This window comes from Ranitomeya imitator, chromosome 1 (genome assembly GCF_032444005.1).
Source record: "Ranitomeya imitator isolate aRanImi1 chromosome 1, aRanImi1.pri, whole genome shotgun sequence".
NCBI classification, from domain to species: Eukaryota; Metazoa; Chordata; class Amphibia; order Anura; family Dendrobatidae; genus Ranitomeya; species Ranitomeya imitator.
The window spans coordinates 858452701-858471387 of NC_091282.1; the positions used below are offsets into that span (position 1 = coordinate 858452701).

The 18687-nt window shown below is 45.6% G+C and overlaps 1 protein-coding gene across 1 annotated transcript in view; it reads left to right on the forward strand.

Annotated features, from left to right (window-relative positions):
- Nucleotides 1–8592: 8592 nt before the first annotated feature.
- ERI1 (exoribonuclease 1) overlaps nt 8593–18687 on the forward strand; it is a 40476-nt gene continuing 30381 nt past the window's right edge. Inside the window, exons 1-3 of the mRNA XM_069742076.1 lie at nt 8593–8814; nt 9347–9507; nt 13086–13290. Of these exons, the coding sequence (XP_069598177.1) occupies nt 8719–8814; nt 9347–9507; nt 13086–13290 (462 nt within the window). The 5' untranslated portion in view covers nt 8593–8718. The remainder of the gene's footprint in view (nt 8815–9346; nt 9508–13085; nt 13291–18687) is intronic.

An 18687-nucleotide genomic window follows, 5' to 3' on the forward strand; every position in this document is an offset into this window, starting at 1 on the left:
TTGGCTAGAAGCATATTTTAAAAAATGCGCGCTTTCTCTTTAAGAGACTGGGAACGAGCGCGTGCGTGCCTAAACACTCTGCCTGAGAAGCTGCTGGAAGCATGCCATGAAGCAGGAGAGGGAGGAGGAGGGGGAGCTGCATCCTGACAGCTTGAAGCCAGCACAGAGCGGGATTCCTGACGGGGACCCCGCAAAGGTACAGAGACCGGACCGGGTGTAACAGGGGGTTTCCACTGTTTAGGCACATCAGGGGCTCTGCAAAGGTAACATGACGTCTGATCTCAATTCCATTCAATTCTGCGTTGAAAAAGTAAAACGGTGCTCCTTCCCATACGATCTCTGCAGTGCACCCAAACAGTGGTTTACCCCCACATATCGTACTCAGGACAAATTGGACAACAACTTTTGGGGTCCAATTTCTCCTGTTATCCTTGGAAAAAAACAAAACTGGGGGCTAAAAATATCATTTTTGTGGAAAAAAAGATTTTTTATTTTCACGGCTCTGCGTTATAAACTTAGTGAAACACTTGGTTGTTCAAAGTTCTCACAACAAGTCTAGATAAGTTCCTTGGGGGGTCTAGTTTCCAATATGGGGTCAATTATGGGGGGTTTCTACTGTGTAGGTACATCAGGGGCTCTGCAAACGCAACGTGATGCCCGCAGACCATTCCATTAAAGTCTGCATTGCAAAACGCCACTTCATCACTTCCGATCCCCGAAGTCTGCCCAAACCAGGGGCGGATTATCAGAGGGTCAATATGGGCGGTAGTCCAGGGCCCAGTGGTCTGGGGGGGCCCTGGGCTACCGCACAGATTGACCCTCTGATGATCATCTGTGAATGCCGCCGGCATTTATGTGCCCCTGCCGTAACCGGTGGGCAGAGAGAGGGGGCCCGCATCGGGCCCCTTCTCATCTGCTCACTGGGCCCCTTCCGGCGCTGCGGCGGTTTCCTATTGATGTGCGGACGCGCGCCCGCACGTCAATAGTTAACAACAGCCGCCAGCCAATTGGAGGCTGGCGGCTGATGTCGGCCGCAGGCGCACACGTCGCCGGCGTCTGACGTCATTGTCAGTCGCTGGCAGGTGTGCTCTGTTGGAGGGAGCTCGTCGCTGGAGCGAGGACAGGTGAGGAGACTGTATTTTTTTTTTTTTTTATAACGGTGGACACACTGAGGGCAATGCTGGAGGACACTGGGGCAGATTGCTGGAGGACACTGGGGCAGATTGCTGGAGGACACTGGGGCAGATTGCTGGAGGACACTGGGGCAGATTGCTGGAGGACACTGGGGCAGATTGCTGGAGGACACGGGCAATGCTGGAGGACACTGGGGCAATGCTGGAGGACACTGGGGCAGATTGCTGGAGGACACTGGGGCAGATTGCTGGAGGACACTGGGGCAGATTGCTGGAGGACACTGGGGCAATGCTGGAGGACACGGGCAATGCTGGAGGACACTGGGGCAATGCTGGAGGACACTGGGGCAATGCTGGAGGACACGGGCAATGCTGGAGGACACTGGGGCAGATTGCTGGAGGACACTGGGGCAATGCTGGAGGACACGGGCAATGCTGGAGGACACTGGGGCAATGCTGGAGGACACTGGGGCAGATTGCTGGAGGACACTGGGGCAATGCTGGAGGACACGGGCAATGCTGGAGGACACTGGGGCAGATTGCTGGAGGCCACTGGGGCAGATTGCTGGAGGACACTGGGGCAGATTGCTGGAGGACACTGGGGCAATGCTGGAGGACACTGGGGCAATGCTGGAGGACACTGGGGCAGATGGCTGGAGGACACTGGGGCAGATTGCTGGAGGATACTGGGGCAGATTGCTGGAGGACACTGGGGCAGATTGCTGGAGGACACTGGGGCAGATTGCTGGAGGACACTGGGGCAGATTGCTGGAGGACACTGGGGCAGATTGCTGGAGGACACTGGGGCAATGCTGGAGGACACTGGGGCAATGCTGGAGGACACTGGGGCAATGCTGGAGGACACTGGGGCAGATTGCTGGAGGACACTGGGGCAATGCTGGAGGACACTGGGGCAATGCTGGAGGACACTGGGGCAATGCTGGAGGACACTGGGGCAATGCTGGAGGACACTGGGGCAGATTGCTGGAGGACACTGGGGCAATGCTGGAGACACTGGGGGAAATGCTGGACATACTGGGGGAAATGCTAGACATACTGGGGCAGATTGCTGGACACACTGGTGGTAATATTCTGGACACACTGTCTGGGGGCAATGCTGGACGCACTGGGGCAGATTGCTGGACTCACTGTCTGGGGGCAATATGCTGGACACACTGGGGGTAATATGCTGGACACACTGGGGCAGATTGCTGGACACACTGGGGCAGATTGCTGGACACACTGTCTGGGGGCAATGCTGGACACACTGGGGGCAATATGCTGGAGACACTGGGGCAGATTGCTGGACACTGGGGCAATATGCTGGACATACTGGGGCAGATTGCTGGACACAATGGGGGCAGGACTGGAGGCATGGGCAGAATGTAGACACGGGGCATGATTGGAGACACGGGGCAGAATGAAAGACATGGGGCAGGATTGGATCATGGGGCAGGATGGATACGATGGAGACATATGGGGCAGGTTGTGGAGATCATATGGGGTAGAATGGATACTCATGAGGGCAGGATGCGAGAACATATGGCTGGAGCCAGGAATGAGACACACGGGGCCAGGATGTGGAATATTATTACCATAGGGGCTAATTAAGGGATATTATTACTGCAGTGATGTATTTATTTTATTTTTTGAGTATACTGTTTTAAATGGGGGTCGGTCCTGTTACTGTGCAGAGTGACACTATATCGCCTTTTTTTCTTCATGTGGTGTAATGTAGAAGTTGTGAAAAATTAAGTAATGTGTTCTGCAAGCGGAGCTCGAGATAACTGTGTTATTTCCTGCAGAAACGAGTCCTGGCTGGAAGAAATGATGGCGGTCTGTGCTGGCTGAAAGATGAAGGACTTCACCTAGAGACGTCACTGGTGAGTCAGTGTTACCTATACACTGACACTATACACTGTATACTATATAGAGCTCCTGTGTATAATACCACCAGTGATCTCTGTATTACCTCTACACAGACACTGCATACTAAGTACAGATCTCCTGTGAATACTGGCACTTATGGTGATAGTATTGTGTTGTTGTTTTTTACTGATCAGTATTGTAGTATTCAGTCACTATGTGGTGGTAATATGTGGTCTGGAAATGGTGTTGTGGTATTTGTCCCTTGTATGTGATATTTGGTCACCAAGTGGTGGTAATATGTGGTCTTGACATGGTGCGGTGGTATTTGTTCCTTGTATGTGATATTATTCGATCACTGTGGTTGTAATTTGTGGTCTGGTCATGGCGCGGTGGTATTTGTTCCTTGTATGTGATATTATTCGATCACTGTGGTTGTAATTTGTGGTCTGGTCATGGTGCGGTGGTATTTGTTCCTTGTATGTGATATTATTGGTCAAAATATACCTAAATTGTATTGCAGATTCTAACAAATATTTAATAGGTTACAGTAGAGTAGGGCCCGGCCATTTTTCTGGAATAATCTGGTTCGGGTATATCATGACCCCCGTCACATGACCCCCGTCACATGACCCCCGTCACATGACCCCCGTCACATGACCCCCGTCACATGACCCCCTTCACATGACCGGGGGGGGGGGCCCACAGTGTCTGAACAGCCCAGGGCCCTGGCTACCCTTAATCCACCCCTGGCCCAAACAGTAGTTTTCTCCCATATATGGGGTATCATCTTACTCAGGACAAATTGCACAACAACTTTTGGGTTCCAATTTCTCTGGATACCCTTGGGAAAATACAAAATTGGGGGCTAAAAGATCATTTTTGTGGAAAAAAAATGATTATTTAAATTTTCACGGCTATACATTATAAACTTTAGTGAAACAATTGGGGGTTCAAAGTGCACTCCACACATCTAGATAAGTTCCTTAGGTGGTCTAGTTTCCAAAATGGGGTCACTTGTGGGGTGTTTCCACTGTTTAGGCACATCAGGGACTCTCCAAATGCGACATGGCGTCTGATCTCAATTCCAGCCAATTCTGCGTTGAAAATGTCAAACGGTGCTCCTTCCCTTCTGAGCTCTGCCGTCTGCCGTGCGCCCAAACAGTGGTTTACCCCCATATATGGGGAATCAGCATACTCAGGACAAATTGCACAGCAATTTTTGGGGTCCAATTTCTCCTGTTACCCTTGTGATAATAACGGGGTAAACTGTGTCCAGTTTTGGGCACCGGTGCTCAGGAAGGATATAATGGAACTAGAGAGAGTACAAAGGAGGGCAACAAAATCAATAAAGGGGATGGGAGAACTACAATACCCAGATAGATTAGCGAAATTAGGATTATTTAGTCTAGAAAAAAGACGACTGAGGGGCGATCTAATAACCATGTATAAGTATATAAGGGGACAATACAAATATCTCGCTGAGGATCTGTTTATACCAAGGAAGGTGACGGGCACAAGGGGGCATTCTTTGCGTCTGGAGGAGAGAAGGTTTTTCCACCAACATAGAAGAGGATTCTTTACTGTTAGGGCAGTGAGAATCTGGAATTGCTTGCCTGAGGAGGTGGTGATGGCGAACTCAGTCGAGGGGTTCAAGAGAGGCCTGGATGTCTTCCTGGAGCAGAACAATATTGTATCATACAATTATTTATTATGATGGAATATAGGCTGAACTGGATGGACAAATGTCTTTCTTCGGCCTTACTAACTATGTATGTTACTATAATAAAACATTTGGGGCGAAAAGGTAATTTTTGTGAAAAAAATATGATTTTTTATTTTTACGGCTCTACATTATAAACTTCTATGAAGCACTTGGGGTTTCAAAGATCTCACCACACATCTAGATAAGTTCCTTAGGTGGTCTGGTTTCCAAAATGGGGTCATTTGTGGGGGTTTCCACTGTTTAGGCACATCAGGGGCTCTCCAAACGCGACATGATGTCCGATCTCAATACACAATTCCAGCCAATTTTGCTTTGAAAAGTCAAATGGCGCTCCTTCCCTTCCGAGCTCTGCTTTGTGCCCAAACAGTGGTTTACCCCCACATATGGGGTATCGGCATACTCAGGACAAATTGTAAAACTTTTAGGATCCAATTTCTCCTGTTACCCTTTGTAAAATAAAACAAATTGGATCTGAAGTAATTCTTTTATGAAAAAAAAGTTAAATGTTCATTTTTTTTAACCCCTTTCTGACCTCGGACGGGATAGTACGTCCGAGGTCAGATCCCCTGCTTTGATGCAGGGCTCCGCGGTGAGCCCGCATCAAAGCCGGGACATGTCAGCTGTTTTGAACAGCTGACATGTGCCCGTAATAGGCGCGGGCAGAATCACGATCTGCCCGCACCTATTAACTAGTTAAATGCCGCAGTCAAACGCAGACAGCGGCATTTAACTACCGCTTCCAGCCGGGCGGCCGGAAATGACGTCATCGCCGACCCCCGTCATATGATCGGGGGTCGGCGATGCATCAGGATGGTAACCATAGAGGTCCTAGAGACCTCTATGGTTACTGATCACCGGTGGCTGTGAGCGCCACCCTGTGGTCGGCGCTCACAGCACACCTCCATTTCTGCTACATAGCAGCGATCAGCAGATCGCTGCTATGTAGCAGAGGCGATCGAGTTGTGTCTGCTTCTAGCCTCCCATGGAGGCTATTGAAGCATGGCAAAAGTAAAAAAAAATGTGAAAAAAATAAAAAAAATATAAAAGTTTAAATCACCCCCTTTCGCCCCAATCAAAATAAATCAATTAAAAAAAAATCAAATCTACAGATATTTGGTATCGCCGCGCTCAGAATCGCCCGATCTATCAATTAAAAAAATAGCATTAACCTGATCGCTAAATGGCATAGCGAGAAAAAAATTCGAAACGCCAGAATTACGTTTTTTTAGGTCGCCGCGACATTGCATTAAAATGCAATAACGGGCGATCAAAAGAACGTATCTGCACCAAAATGCTATCATTAAAAACGTCATCTCGGCACGCAAAAAATAAGCCCTCAACCGACCCCAGATCACGAAAAATGGAGACGCTACGAGTATCGAAAAATGGCGCATTTTTTTTTTTTTAGCAAAGTTTGGAATTTTTTTTCACCGCTTAGATAAAAAATAACCTAGTCATGTTAGGTGTCTATGAACTCGTACTGACCTGGAGAATCATAATGGCAGGTTAGTTGTAGCATTTAGTGAAGCTAGCAAAAAAGCCAAACAAAAAACAAGTGTGGGATTGCACTTTTTTTGCAATTTCACCGCACTTGGAATTTTTTTCCCGTTTTCTAGTACACGACATGCTAAAACCAATGATGTCGTTCAAAAGTACAACTCGTCCCGCAAAAAATAAGCCTTCACATGGCCAAATTGACGGAAAAATAAAAAAGTTATGGCTCTGGGAAGGAGGGGAGTGAAAAACGAACACGGAAAAACAAAAATTTCCAAGGTCATGAGGGGTTAAACATTCCAAAAATTCCTGTGAAGCACCTGAAGGGTTAATAAACTTGTGAAATGGGTTTTGAGCATCTTGAGGGGTGTAGTTTTTAGAATGGTGTCACTTTTTGGTATTTTCTATCACATAGACCCCACAAAGTGACTTCAAATGTGATGTAGTCCCTAAAAAAATGGTGTTGTAAAAATGAGAAATCGCTGGTCAACTTTTAACCCTTATAACTCCCTAACAAAATAAAATCTTGGTTCCAAAATTGTGCTGATGTAAAATAGACATGTGGGAAATGTTACTTATTAAGTATTTTGTGTGACATATCTCTGTGATTTAAGGGCATGAAAATTCAAAGTTGGAAAAATGAGAAATTTTCAGAATTTTCACCAAATTTCCGTTTTTTTTTCACAAATAAACGCAAGTAATATCTAAGAAATTTTACCACTTTTATGAAGTACAATATGTCACGAGAAAACAATGTCAGAATCACCAGGATCCGTTGAAGCGTTCCAGAGTTATAACCTCATAAAGGGACAGTGGTCAGAACTGTAAAAATTGGCCCTTAATTAAAGGGAATCTATCACCCCAAAATTCGGCTATAAACTAAGCCCACTGGCATCAGGGGCTTATCTACAGCATTCTGTAATGCTTTAGATAAGCCCCCGATGTAACCAGAAAGATAAGAAAAACAGGTTACAGGTCAGAGGCCCGGCGCCTGTGCACTGCAGTACTTTGCTTTGCCTTCAACAGGGCAGATAAAGTACGGCTGCATAGGAGCCGCGACAAGAAGCAAGGAAGAAGACGTCATCGTATGAAGATAGGAGATGCCAGACCCTGACCGTGACGCCCATCGGACAGGACCGCCTCTGGGTGAGTATAATATAACCTGTTTTTCTTATCTTTCAGGTTACATCGGGGCTTATCCACAGCATTACAGAATGCTGTAGATAAGCCCCTGATGCCGGTGGCCTTAGCTTATAGCCGAATTTCGGGGTGACAGACTCCCTTTAATGTGCAAACCACCTTTGGGTGTAAAGGGGTTAACCCTCCCTCCCCCCCCAAAAAAACAACTGTGTAATTGCACTTTTTTTTGCAGTTTCACTGCGCTTTGATTTTTTTCCCCGTTTTCCAGTACATTATATGGTCGTGTTGAAAAGTACAACTCGTCCCACAAAGAACAAGCCCTCACATATTGACAGAAAAATAAAAAAGTTATGGCTCTGGGAAGAAGGGCAGCGAAAAAAAGGAAATGCAAAAAGGGAAAATCCCAAGGTGGTGAAGGGGTTAAAGGGAACTTGTCACCAGTTTTTTCATGTCTGAACTAAGAATTTCACCTTAATCAGCTCCTGTGCTGCACTCCTTAAAGGGGTACATGGCCCCCTGACTCCCCCAAACACCTTGTGAAACTCTCCGCTGTCCGATAGGCCTCTACCCTCCTCTGGCTGGCGTAGATGATGCCTCCTGCGCCATCCCCATAGCCAGGCAAAATCTCAAAAATAAAAAATGTCAGATTTGCCATTTTCTGATTCTGCCCTTACACCCCCCTCGGAAAGTGCAAAAATATAAAAATGGCTCTAAACGCCATATGTGCCCCCAAATGGTACCACTACCGATTACTCCACAGCGTGCAACGCGCGAGCTCACACGGAGCCGTCTCTGGAACACTAACGTTACCGAGGCTCGGAGAATTGCCAAACATTTCTTTTTTAAAGTTCTGCATTTTTTGTCCTATTTCACCTCAGTTGGATTTTTTTCTTTCAGTTTTCAATTACATTGTGTCATAAAAAGAATGGTGTCAACACTTCCACGGCTCCCACACAGAACAAGGCCCTCGCGTGGGAATAAAAAAAAAGAGGAAAAAAATGAAAGGCGGCCGGTCAGGAAGGTGTTAATAGTCAGGGCGTCACTTCCAGCCCTCGGCCGCTGCTGGACACAAGCGCGGAGTGCCGGCCCTCAGTGTCAGCTGCGTGCTCTGCTGGCGCCCCCATGCGGCCGGGTAATTCCTTACATCATTCCTTTTCCCAAAACAAAAATGGCGACTCCAGCCGCTGAAGACAGCGGACGTCAGGTGCCCTATGTCCCGGAAATACGTCAGAGCTGTGCTGGACGCGGGATAGACAAGTCAGCTGTGGCCCGCGGTATAGGAGACTACTGAGACGGACCGCGGTTCTGCTAGGAAGCCGTACATGACACAGCTCCCTGCGTGTCAGACGGACGGACATCATGGAGGACCAGAAGGAGAACAGGCCTCTTCATAACTGGGCATGTAAGGAGGACGAGCTGTGCAGGAGGATGAAGACCGCGGAGATCTCAGGAAGGGTAATAATGGCTGACAATCCCGGGGTACCCCACTGAGAGGGAATGCGAGGGTAGTACATGGTGGAGGCAATGGTAGGTAATGCTGGGGTATCACATGGAGGGGGCAACGCTGAGGAGCCACACGGATGGGGAGCGCGTGGATGGGTCGCGCTGGAGAGCGGTGCGGATGGGTCACGCTGGGGACCTGCACAGATGGGTCACGCTGGGGAGCCGCACGGATGGGGAGCTGCACAGATGGGGTGCGCTGATGAGGCGTGCTGTGGGGCCGCACGGATGGGGTGCGCTTTGGGGGCACGTTGAGGAGCCGCAGGGAGGGGGCAATGCCAGGGCGCGCTGGGGAGCTGCACGGAGGGGGCGCGCTGGGGAGCCGCGTGGATGGGGTGCGCTGGGGATCCGTGCGGATGGGGAGCCGCACGGATGGGGCGCGTTTGGGAGCCGCATGGATGGGGAGCCGCACAGATGGGGCGCGCTTTGGGGGGGATATTTGTACACTATCTAACACTGCCACCACTTATGAAATGGTAACTTCTAGGTTCCGGAGAGTCCAGACGGAGAGACTTGTTCTACCAAGACCAGTGTCAGTGACTTCAGTGATCCAGTCTACAAAGAGATTGCCTACTCCAACGGATGCGTCAATAGGATGAGTAAAAAAGAGCTGAAAACTAAACTCACAGAACTAAAGCTGGACACCAGGTAAAGGAGACCGGAGGAAGGACTGTCATCCGTAGTGTCTGGTGTTCATCAGTTGTGACCTATGACGTTTTCTTGCAGTGCATAAACTTCTGTGCCCTGCCTTATCGCTGCCACTTGTAGGCAATTCAGCTACTGTGTGTTCATATAACAGACTTGCTATCTGCATAATACAGACCTCCGTCTCCCATAGTTATGGCTGCGTACTTAACCCCTTAGTGCCCGAGCCAATTTTGTACTTGGCCAAGCCAATTTTTACAATTTGACCACTGTCACTTTGAGTTTATGGCTCTGGAACGGTTCAACAGATTCCACTAATTCTGAGATTTTTCCGTGACATATTGCACTTCATGTTAGTGGTAAAATTTATTTGATATAACTTGCGTTTATTTATGAAAAAAATGGAAATTTGGCAAATTTAGAAAATTTTGCAATTTTCAAACTTTTTATTTTTGTGCCCTTAAATCACAGAGATATGTCACACAAAATTGTTAATAAATAACATTTCCCACATGTCATCTTTACATCAGCACAATTTTGGAAACAAAATTTTTTTTAAAGATGTTATAAGGGTTAAAAGTTGACCAGCAATTTCTCATTTTTACAACAACATTTTCAAAACCAATTTTTTTAGGGACCACATTCACATTTGAAGTGATTTTGTGGGGGTCAATATAACAGAGAATACCCAAAAGTGACACCATTCTAAAAACTGCACCCCTCAATGTGCTCAAAACCACATTCAAGAAGATTATTAACCCTTCAGGTGCTTCACGAGAACTAAAGCAATGTGTGGGGGAAAGCCACTGTTTGGGCACATGGCAGGGCTCAGAAGGGAGGGAGGGAGCGAGCACTGTTTGACTTTTTGAATGCAAAATTGGCTGGAATCAATGGCTGGCGCCATGTCGCCTTTGGAGACCCCCTGATGAAACCCCCAATTCTAACTCCAGCCTTAACCACAGCCCTAACCCCAACACACTCCTAACCCTAATCTCAACCATAACCACAACCATAACACCAACACCACAATAGAAATTTTTTAAAATTATTTTTACCTAACTAAGGGGGTGATAAAGGGGAGTTTGATTTAAGTTATTTTTATTTTGATCAGTGTGAAAGGGTCTATCACAGTGATCAAAATGAACCAATAGGAAAAATTTATTGTTGTCTGGTTCTGACCGGCAGATCTCAGCGGGTGCAATGAGCATGCGCCCACCATTTTATTCCGGGAAGAAGATGCTGGAGGATGGTGGTGGAGGGTCCGGGGATACCGGAGGTACTGGGTGGGGGGGGGGGCCTCAGGGGACCCCATTTCTCTCTCCTTTGGTATGCTAGATGTCAGGAGAGAGAAATGAATGGAAAATCAGACTTTTTTTTTTTTGTGATCGCCGTTATTCCGTGAACAATGGTGATCATGAGACTGGCGTTGGTAAAAACCGACCCGAATCATGTTTACCGGGGTCTTGGCTACCCTGGAGATTTTCCGACGCCAGGGAGCACTATAACCTTATTTCTCAGCGCCGTTAAAAAGTGGCGCTAAGGAATAAGGCCCCTTAACTGCCGCCATTAAAAGGCGTATCAGTGGTTGTTCAGGGGTTAAAAGATTTTTTCCACTTTCAGGAATAAAAAATTATATAAAACATACTGAAAACACAGATAAGTAAACGGTGTTCAAAGAAGTGTCTCAGAGGTATATTAAAACAACTTATTTTATTTACAATAGTTAAAATACAAACATGAACAAACAATACGGTGCCTCAATACAACCAACAATTGTAAATGCAGTCAGCATGAGCAGGACACTTTTCGTTTTAGAGCATGCATAGAGTTAAGCATAAAGTTGTCAGGTCATACATATAATTCACTACAATCCTCTCAAAGCCATTAAAACACTTACGAGAGGCAAGTATAGGGTTTCCTCCCTATGACAGACAAGCTATGGTGGCCTTTTAGACTATATGGTTATTAGCATGTTACGGAGTAAGTGGGCGTGATAATTATGACGCATGTAATTTAATCCCGCCTCCACAAACCTGAGGTGACAATATAAGACCTTTGAGACTCATCGCTTAAACACCCCCCAGGAAGAAGCAGAACGCGAAACGCGCGTCGGGGCTGGTAGGTACAGCGTACCATTTGGCTGAGCACTTTGGGAGAGACACGGAGCAGGTAATGTGTAGGGCACAGGGTGCATTATTAGCTAGGTTCTGATTGTTATCATGTTGCCGTAATTTCAGTATTAAGCAATATAGGGGGTTCTATAGCATCGGCTTCAGGCTAAGTATCTTAGAGCAGGGGTGTCAAACTGCATTCCTCGAGGGCTGCAAACAGGTCATGTTTTCAGGATTTCCTTGCATTGCACAGGTGATAATTTAATCACCTACACACATCATGATTCCAGCACCTTGTGCAATGCTAAGGAAATCTTGAAAACACGCATGGTTTGAGGCCCTCGAGGAATGCAGTTTGACACCCCTGCCTTAGGCTACGTTCACATTAGCGTTCTGCCGGGCTGCGTCGGGCGCAGCCGCGGCGACGCATGCGCCATACGCCCCTATATTTAACATGGGGGCGCATGGACGTGCGTTTGCATGCGTTTTGCGATGCATGCGTCTTTTGTGCCGCAAGCGTTAGGGCGCAGAGGACGCAGCAAGATGCATTTTTTTGCGTCCAAAATCCGGCAAAAAAAGGGCGCATGCGTCGCAAAACTATGCATTTTGCATGCGTTCTTGTTTGCGTTGTGCGTTGCGTCGCCGACGCAGCCCCGCACAACGCAAATGTGAACGTAGTCTTAGAGTACTGCAATATACAATTGTATGCATCAAATACCCTATACTTGCCTCTCTTAAATGTTTTAATGGCTTTGGGAGGATTGTAGTGAATTATATGTATGACCTGACAACTTTATGCTTAACCCTATTCCTGCTCTAAAACGAAAAGTGTCCTGCTCATGCTGACCGCATTTACACTTGTTGGTTGTATTGAGGCACCTTATTGTTTGTTCATGTTTTTGTTTGTGTTTTAACTATTTGTAAATAAAATAAGTTGTTTTAATATACCTCCGAGACACTTCTTTGAACAGTTTTCTTATCTGTGTTTTCAGTATGTTTTAGTGTTATGTGAAGTGTTGCCCATTCCTTTTGGGGAATATGGGCTTGGGCGTTATGCTTATGAAAAATTATATAGCAGATATTTGCGTTCCCTATGTCCAAGACCCGCTTCCCGCTGCTGTTCTATTACTAATGATTTGTCTGCAGCGGTGACGTCAAGTTTCCAGCACTCATCACAGCTATAGCTAATCGCTGCGCTCATCAGCTTGTGATATTTACCTTGGCTGAGCTCAGTGATTGGCTGTAGCTGCCGAATTGATGTCACTGCTGCAGCCAAAACACCCAGGCTCAAGCAGCGGAATATTTGGCGTGTTTTAGAGCATTTGGGTCCATCATTCTGAAAGTGGACAACCCCTTTAATGGAATCAAAATGGAGAGTCCATTTTAACCAAATGTAACTTTTTGATCCCAAATTTGGCACGGGCAAGTGCTGACTTTTTATGATTTTGTTCCCTTTCACCCTTAACAAAGAGGAGTGAAGGATGTTCTGAAGAAGCGTCTCAAGAATTACTACAAGAAGCAGAAGCTGAAGGAGCCCAGTGGCACTGCTCCCTACTATGACTACATCTGTGTTATTGACTTTGAGGCCACCTGTGAGGATGGTAATCCACCCGATTACATCCATGAGATCATCGAATTCCCCATCGCCTTGGTTAATACAAGGACTCTAGAAATTGTAAGTAGTTATCCCACATGATATCCCACCGGTACAGCTTGGAAACTACTTTGGAATCTTTAATAATGTACTATAAATTGTACACATATGTTTATTAATATCTAATTTTGTCTTTTCACTGATATATATATATATATACACACAATACAGTCCAAAAGTTTGAACACACCGTCTCATTTAAAGATTTTTCTGTATTTTCATGACTATGAAAATTGTACCTTCACACTGAAGGCATCAAAACTATGAATTAACACATTTGGAATTACAGTTAGGGCCAGAAATATTTGGACAGTGACACAAGTTTTGTTATTTTAGCTGTTTACAAAAACATGTTCAGAAATACAATTATATATATAATATGGGCTGAAAGTGCACACTCCCAGCTGCAATATGATAGTTTCCACATCCAAATCGGAGAAGGGGTTTAGGAATCATAGCTCTGTAATGCATAGCGTCCTCTTTTTCAAGGGACCAAAAGTAATTGGACAATGGACTCTAAGGGCTGCAATTAACTCTGAAGGCGTCTCCCTCGTTAACCTGTAATCAATGAAGTTAAAAGGTCAGGGGTGGATTCCAGGTGTGTGGTTTTGCATTTGGAAGCTGTTGCTGTGAGCAGACAACATGCGGTCAAAGGAACTCTCAATTGAGGTGAAGCAGAACATCCTGAGGCTGAAAAAAAAGAAAAAATCCATCAGAGAGATAGCAGACATGCTTGGAGTAGCAAAATCAACAGTTGGGTACATTCTGAGAAAAAAGGAATTGACTGGTGAGCTTGGGAACTCAAAAAGGCCTGGGCGTCCACAGATGACAACAGTGGTGGATGATCGCCGCATACTTAATTTGGTGAAGAAGAACCCGTTCACAACATCAACTGAAGTCCAGAACACTCTCAGTGAAGTAGGTGTATCTGTCTCTAAGTCAACAGTAAAGAGAAGACTCCATGACAGTAAATACAAAGGGTTCACATCTAGATGCAAACCATTCATCAATACCAAAAATAGACAGGCCAGAGTTAAATTTGCAGAAAAACACCTCAAGAAGCCAGCTCAGTTCTGGAAAAGTATTCTATGGACAGATGAGACAAAGATCAACCTGTACCAGAATGATGGGAAGAAAAAAGTTTGGAGAAGAAAGGCGAACCGCACATGATCCAAGGCACACCACATCCTCTGTAAAACATGGTGGAGGCAACGTGATGGCATGGGCATGCATGGCTTTCAATGGCACTGGGTCACTTGTGTTTATTGATGACATAAGAGCAGACAAGAGTAGCCGGATGAATTCTGAAGTGTACCGGGATATACTTTCAGCCCAGATTCAGCCAAATGCTGCAAAGTTGATTGGACGGCGCTTTATAGTACAGATGGACAATGACCCCAAGCATACAGCCAAAGCTACCCAGGAGTTCATGAGTGCCAAAAAGTGGAACATTCTGCAATGGCCAAGTCAATCTCCAGATCTAAACCCAATTGAGCATGCATTTCACTTGCTCAAATCCAGACTTAAGACGGAAAGACCCACAAACAAGCAAGACCTGAAGGCTGCGGCTGTAAAGGCCTGGCAAAGCATTAAGAAGGAGGAAACCCAGCGTTTGGTGATGTCCATGGGTTCCAGACTTAAGGCAGTGATTGCCTCCAAAAGATTTGCAACAAAATATTGAAAATAAAAATATTTTGTTTGGGTTATGTTTATTTGTCCAATTACTTTTGACCTCCTAAAATGTGGAGTGTTTGTAAAGAAATGTGTACAATTCCTACATTTTCTATCAGATATTTTTGTTCAACCCTTCAAATTAAACGTTACAATCTGCACTTGAATTCTGTTGTAGAGGTTTCATTTCAAATCCAATGTGGTGGCATGCAGAGCCCAACTCGCGAAAATTATGTCACTGTCCAAATATTTCTGGCCCTAACTGTATATACTTAACAAAAACGTGTGAAAGAACTGAAATTATGTCTTATACGAGGGGCGATCCAAAAGTAATGATAATCAATACTAAACACAATGAATATAGTCAAAAATTTTTTTTATTTTTTTACATAGTCTCCTATCAAGTCTATACATTTAGTCCATCTCTTTTCCAAACTTAGAATTCCCTTAGAAAAAAATTCTTGATCTTGACCCTCAAAAAAATCCCCAACAGCGGTTATCACGTCGCTATTGTCATCAAATTTCTTGCCTTGGAGGTGTTCCTTGAGTCGAGGAAAGAGAAAGAAGTCACTGGGGCTAGATCTGGCCAATAGGGGGGGGTGTTCCACCAGTTCAAAGCCCGCTTCTTGAATGGCAGCCATGGCAACTGCAGCTTTGTGAGCCGGCGCGTTATCTTGGTGAAACAGCACTCCAGCCCGCAGTTTGCCGCGCCTTTTCTCCTTGATAGCCTCCCACAATCTTCTTATTTGTTCTGCGTAGTAGGAGCCCGTAATAATGGCTCCCTTCTCCAAATAGTCCACCATAATAATTCCTTCATCATCCCAAAAAACGGACGCCATAACCTTCCCTGCTGAGCTTGACACTTTGAATTTCTTCGGCGTCGGTTCGTCGGCTCGTTTCCACGTCATCGATTGTTGTTTAGTTTCGGGATCAAAGTGGTGGATCCAGGTCTTGTCCATGGTCAAAAAACGTGACAAAAAATTTTCCTTGTCTGCTTGGAACTTTTCGAGATCTGCTATTGAAATGTCAACTCGTTTCTTCTTTTGCTCGTCGGTTACCATTTTTGGCACCCAACGCGCGGAGACCTTTCTCATATGCAATTCTTTTGCAAGGATTCTTTGAATACTGCCATATGAGATCCCTGGGACCTCAGCTACATGCCTGATAGTCACTCTTCGATCTGCCAATACAACTTCTTCAACTTTTTTCACGTTTTCTTCATTGAGGGACGTGGATGGGCGTCCTTGACGATGTTCATCTTCCGTCGATGTTCTTCCCAGCTTAAATTCCTTGGCCCAGCATGCAACTGTGGAATATGGAGGAGAAGAGTCCCCCAATGTTTCCACCAAGTCGCTGTGTATGTCTTTGGTAGTCATTTTTTTTTTCAAGCAGAGGTATTTGATGACAGCTCTGAGCTCATTTTTTTCCATTTTGATGTTCACTCCTCGGCAGTTCATATTCAAATGAATGTAGCTCCCGGGAATCGTGGTCTATTTAAGTGATTTTTTTTTTTCCTGGACTAGTGGGTACCTAAGAGAGAAGAAAACATTTTATTTTAATTTCTGTGTGCAATAGAAATAACCGATTATCATTACTTTTGGATCGCCCCTCGTATTCTAGGTTCTTCAAAGTAGCCACCTTTTGCTTTGATGACTGCTTTGCACACTCTTGGCATTCTCTTGATGAGCTTCAAGAGATAGTCCACTCTGTCCGCATCTACTCCCCCTACAACCTCCAAATGGCCATCATATACCGAACTCCGGGCCCGACCACTGCCTTTATTGACCAATTCTCCACCTGGCTCCTTCACTTTCTCTCTGCTGACATTCCCACCATCATCATGGGTGACTTCAACATCCCCATTGACACCCACCAGTCAGCAGCCTCCAAACTCCTGTCCCTTACTTCATCCTTTGGACTTAATCAGTGGTCCTCCTCAGCCACCCACACAGACGGACACACACTAGACCTGGTCTTCACCCGTTTATGCTCCTTATCTAACTCCACAACTTCACAACCTCCCCTCTCCCTCTATCTGACCACCATCTACTCACTTTCTCATCACTGTCCTCCTCACCTGTCACCCATGTCCAGCACCATGCGCACCCACGCAGGAACCTCGCACACCTAGACACCAACACACTCTCTAATCGAAGTATAAAAAGGACAGCGCCACACCAGGAAGTGACAGACAGTAACTTTCTTTATTCTGCCTCCTGCGGCGATGTTTCGGTCCGTGGACCTTTTTCAAGCACAGTACAATCCCAATTCAACCACCATTTTATACCATTAGACACACCACATGGTTAACCCACAACCAATGGGAGTGCCCTGACATCATACTTCGATTGTGGACTCTTTTGCTGGGATGGACCCCCTGGTGTGGACGAGCGCCCTGATGTCCATGGAGACGGTGTCAGTATTGGGTGCGGTCTAACACATTTGTTGGATACCAACACACTCTCTCTGTATCCTACCACTGTCCTCTATATCCTCACTCCACGACACAGACACTGCCACTGCTTTCTACAATACCACTCTTGCATCAGCTATTGACACGGTCGCCCCTGTCATGCATAGCAGAGTGCGACAAACCAATAGACAACCCTGGCACAATAACATCACTAAAAAGCTTCGGCAAGTATCCAGAATTGTAGAACGGCGTTGGAAGAAAACGCATTCACAAGATGATTTCACTGCACTCAAACAAGCAACACTGGCATTCAAATCAGCTCTCACCTCTGCTAAACAGACCTACTTCACAACCCTCGTATCTTCCTTATCCCACAACCCCAAACAGTTATTCAACACTTTTAACTCCCTCCTCCGCCCACCACTGCCCCCTCCGAGTTCCCTAATCGTTGCCGAGGACTTTGCCACGCACTTCAAAAATAACACAGGGGAACAATTTGAAAAAAAAATTCTGTTGAGTTAGGTTTTTGAGCTGATTTATACTAAAATTGGCATGCTGATTCCAAAAATGTAGTCCGTTTTTTTCTAGCACGTCAAGTTTTTCCTATACAACTTACCTGCCAGAGAAGCACAATTGCACTAATATATGTAATAAGACTTGTTATCTGATTACAATTCGACTCATATAGAGCTACGTGGCAACTTGTAAGAGTAGTCACAACTTTGTCATGCCTATTTCTTTTATATTTCATTTTTTGTTCATATTTGTACTATTTAAAAAAAAAAAAAAAAAAAAAAACACTTTTTAGGTACAGTAGTTTACATAGTTTTGAGAAGACAAAAATCCTATAGTTCAAAAACTTGACGTGATAGAGAAAAACTGAGATCATTTCTGGATTCAGCATCCAAAAATTAAGTAAGAACAGTTGTCTGACCTAACTCTTAAAAAATTGTGTTCCCCAGTGTAAGATAGACCAAACAAGGCAAGTCTTTGTTGTCCAACCAAGGCAACCCCTTTGTATGCCAGACCAATGCCCAAACCCCATAACTTCACTCTCCAAAATCTCTGAAGGGGAGCTTGCTCATCTTCTCTCCAAAACACACCTCACCACTTGTGCACTTGACCCCATCCCATCCCACCTCCTCCCCAACCTCATCACCACACTAATCCCATCCCTAACCCATCTCTTCAACCTTTAACTAACTTCTGGTACCTTCCCTTCTGCCTTCAAACATGCCACAATCACACCTATCCTCAAAAAGCCATCCCTTGACCCAAGCGCTATGTCCAGCCATCGCCCCATATCTTTGCTCCCATTTGCTTCCAAACTCCTT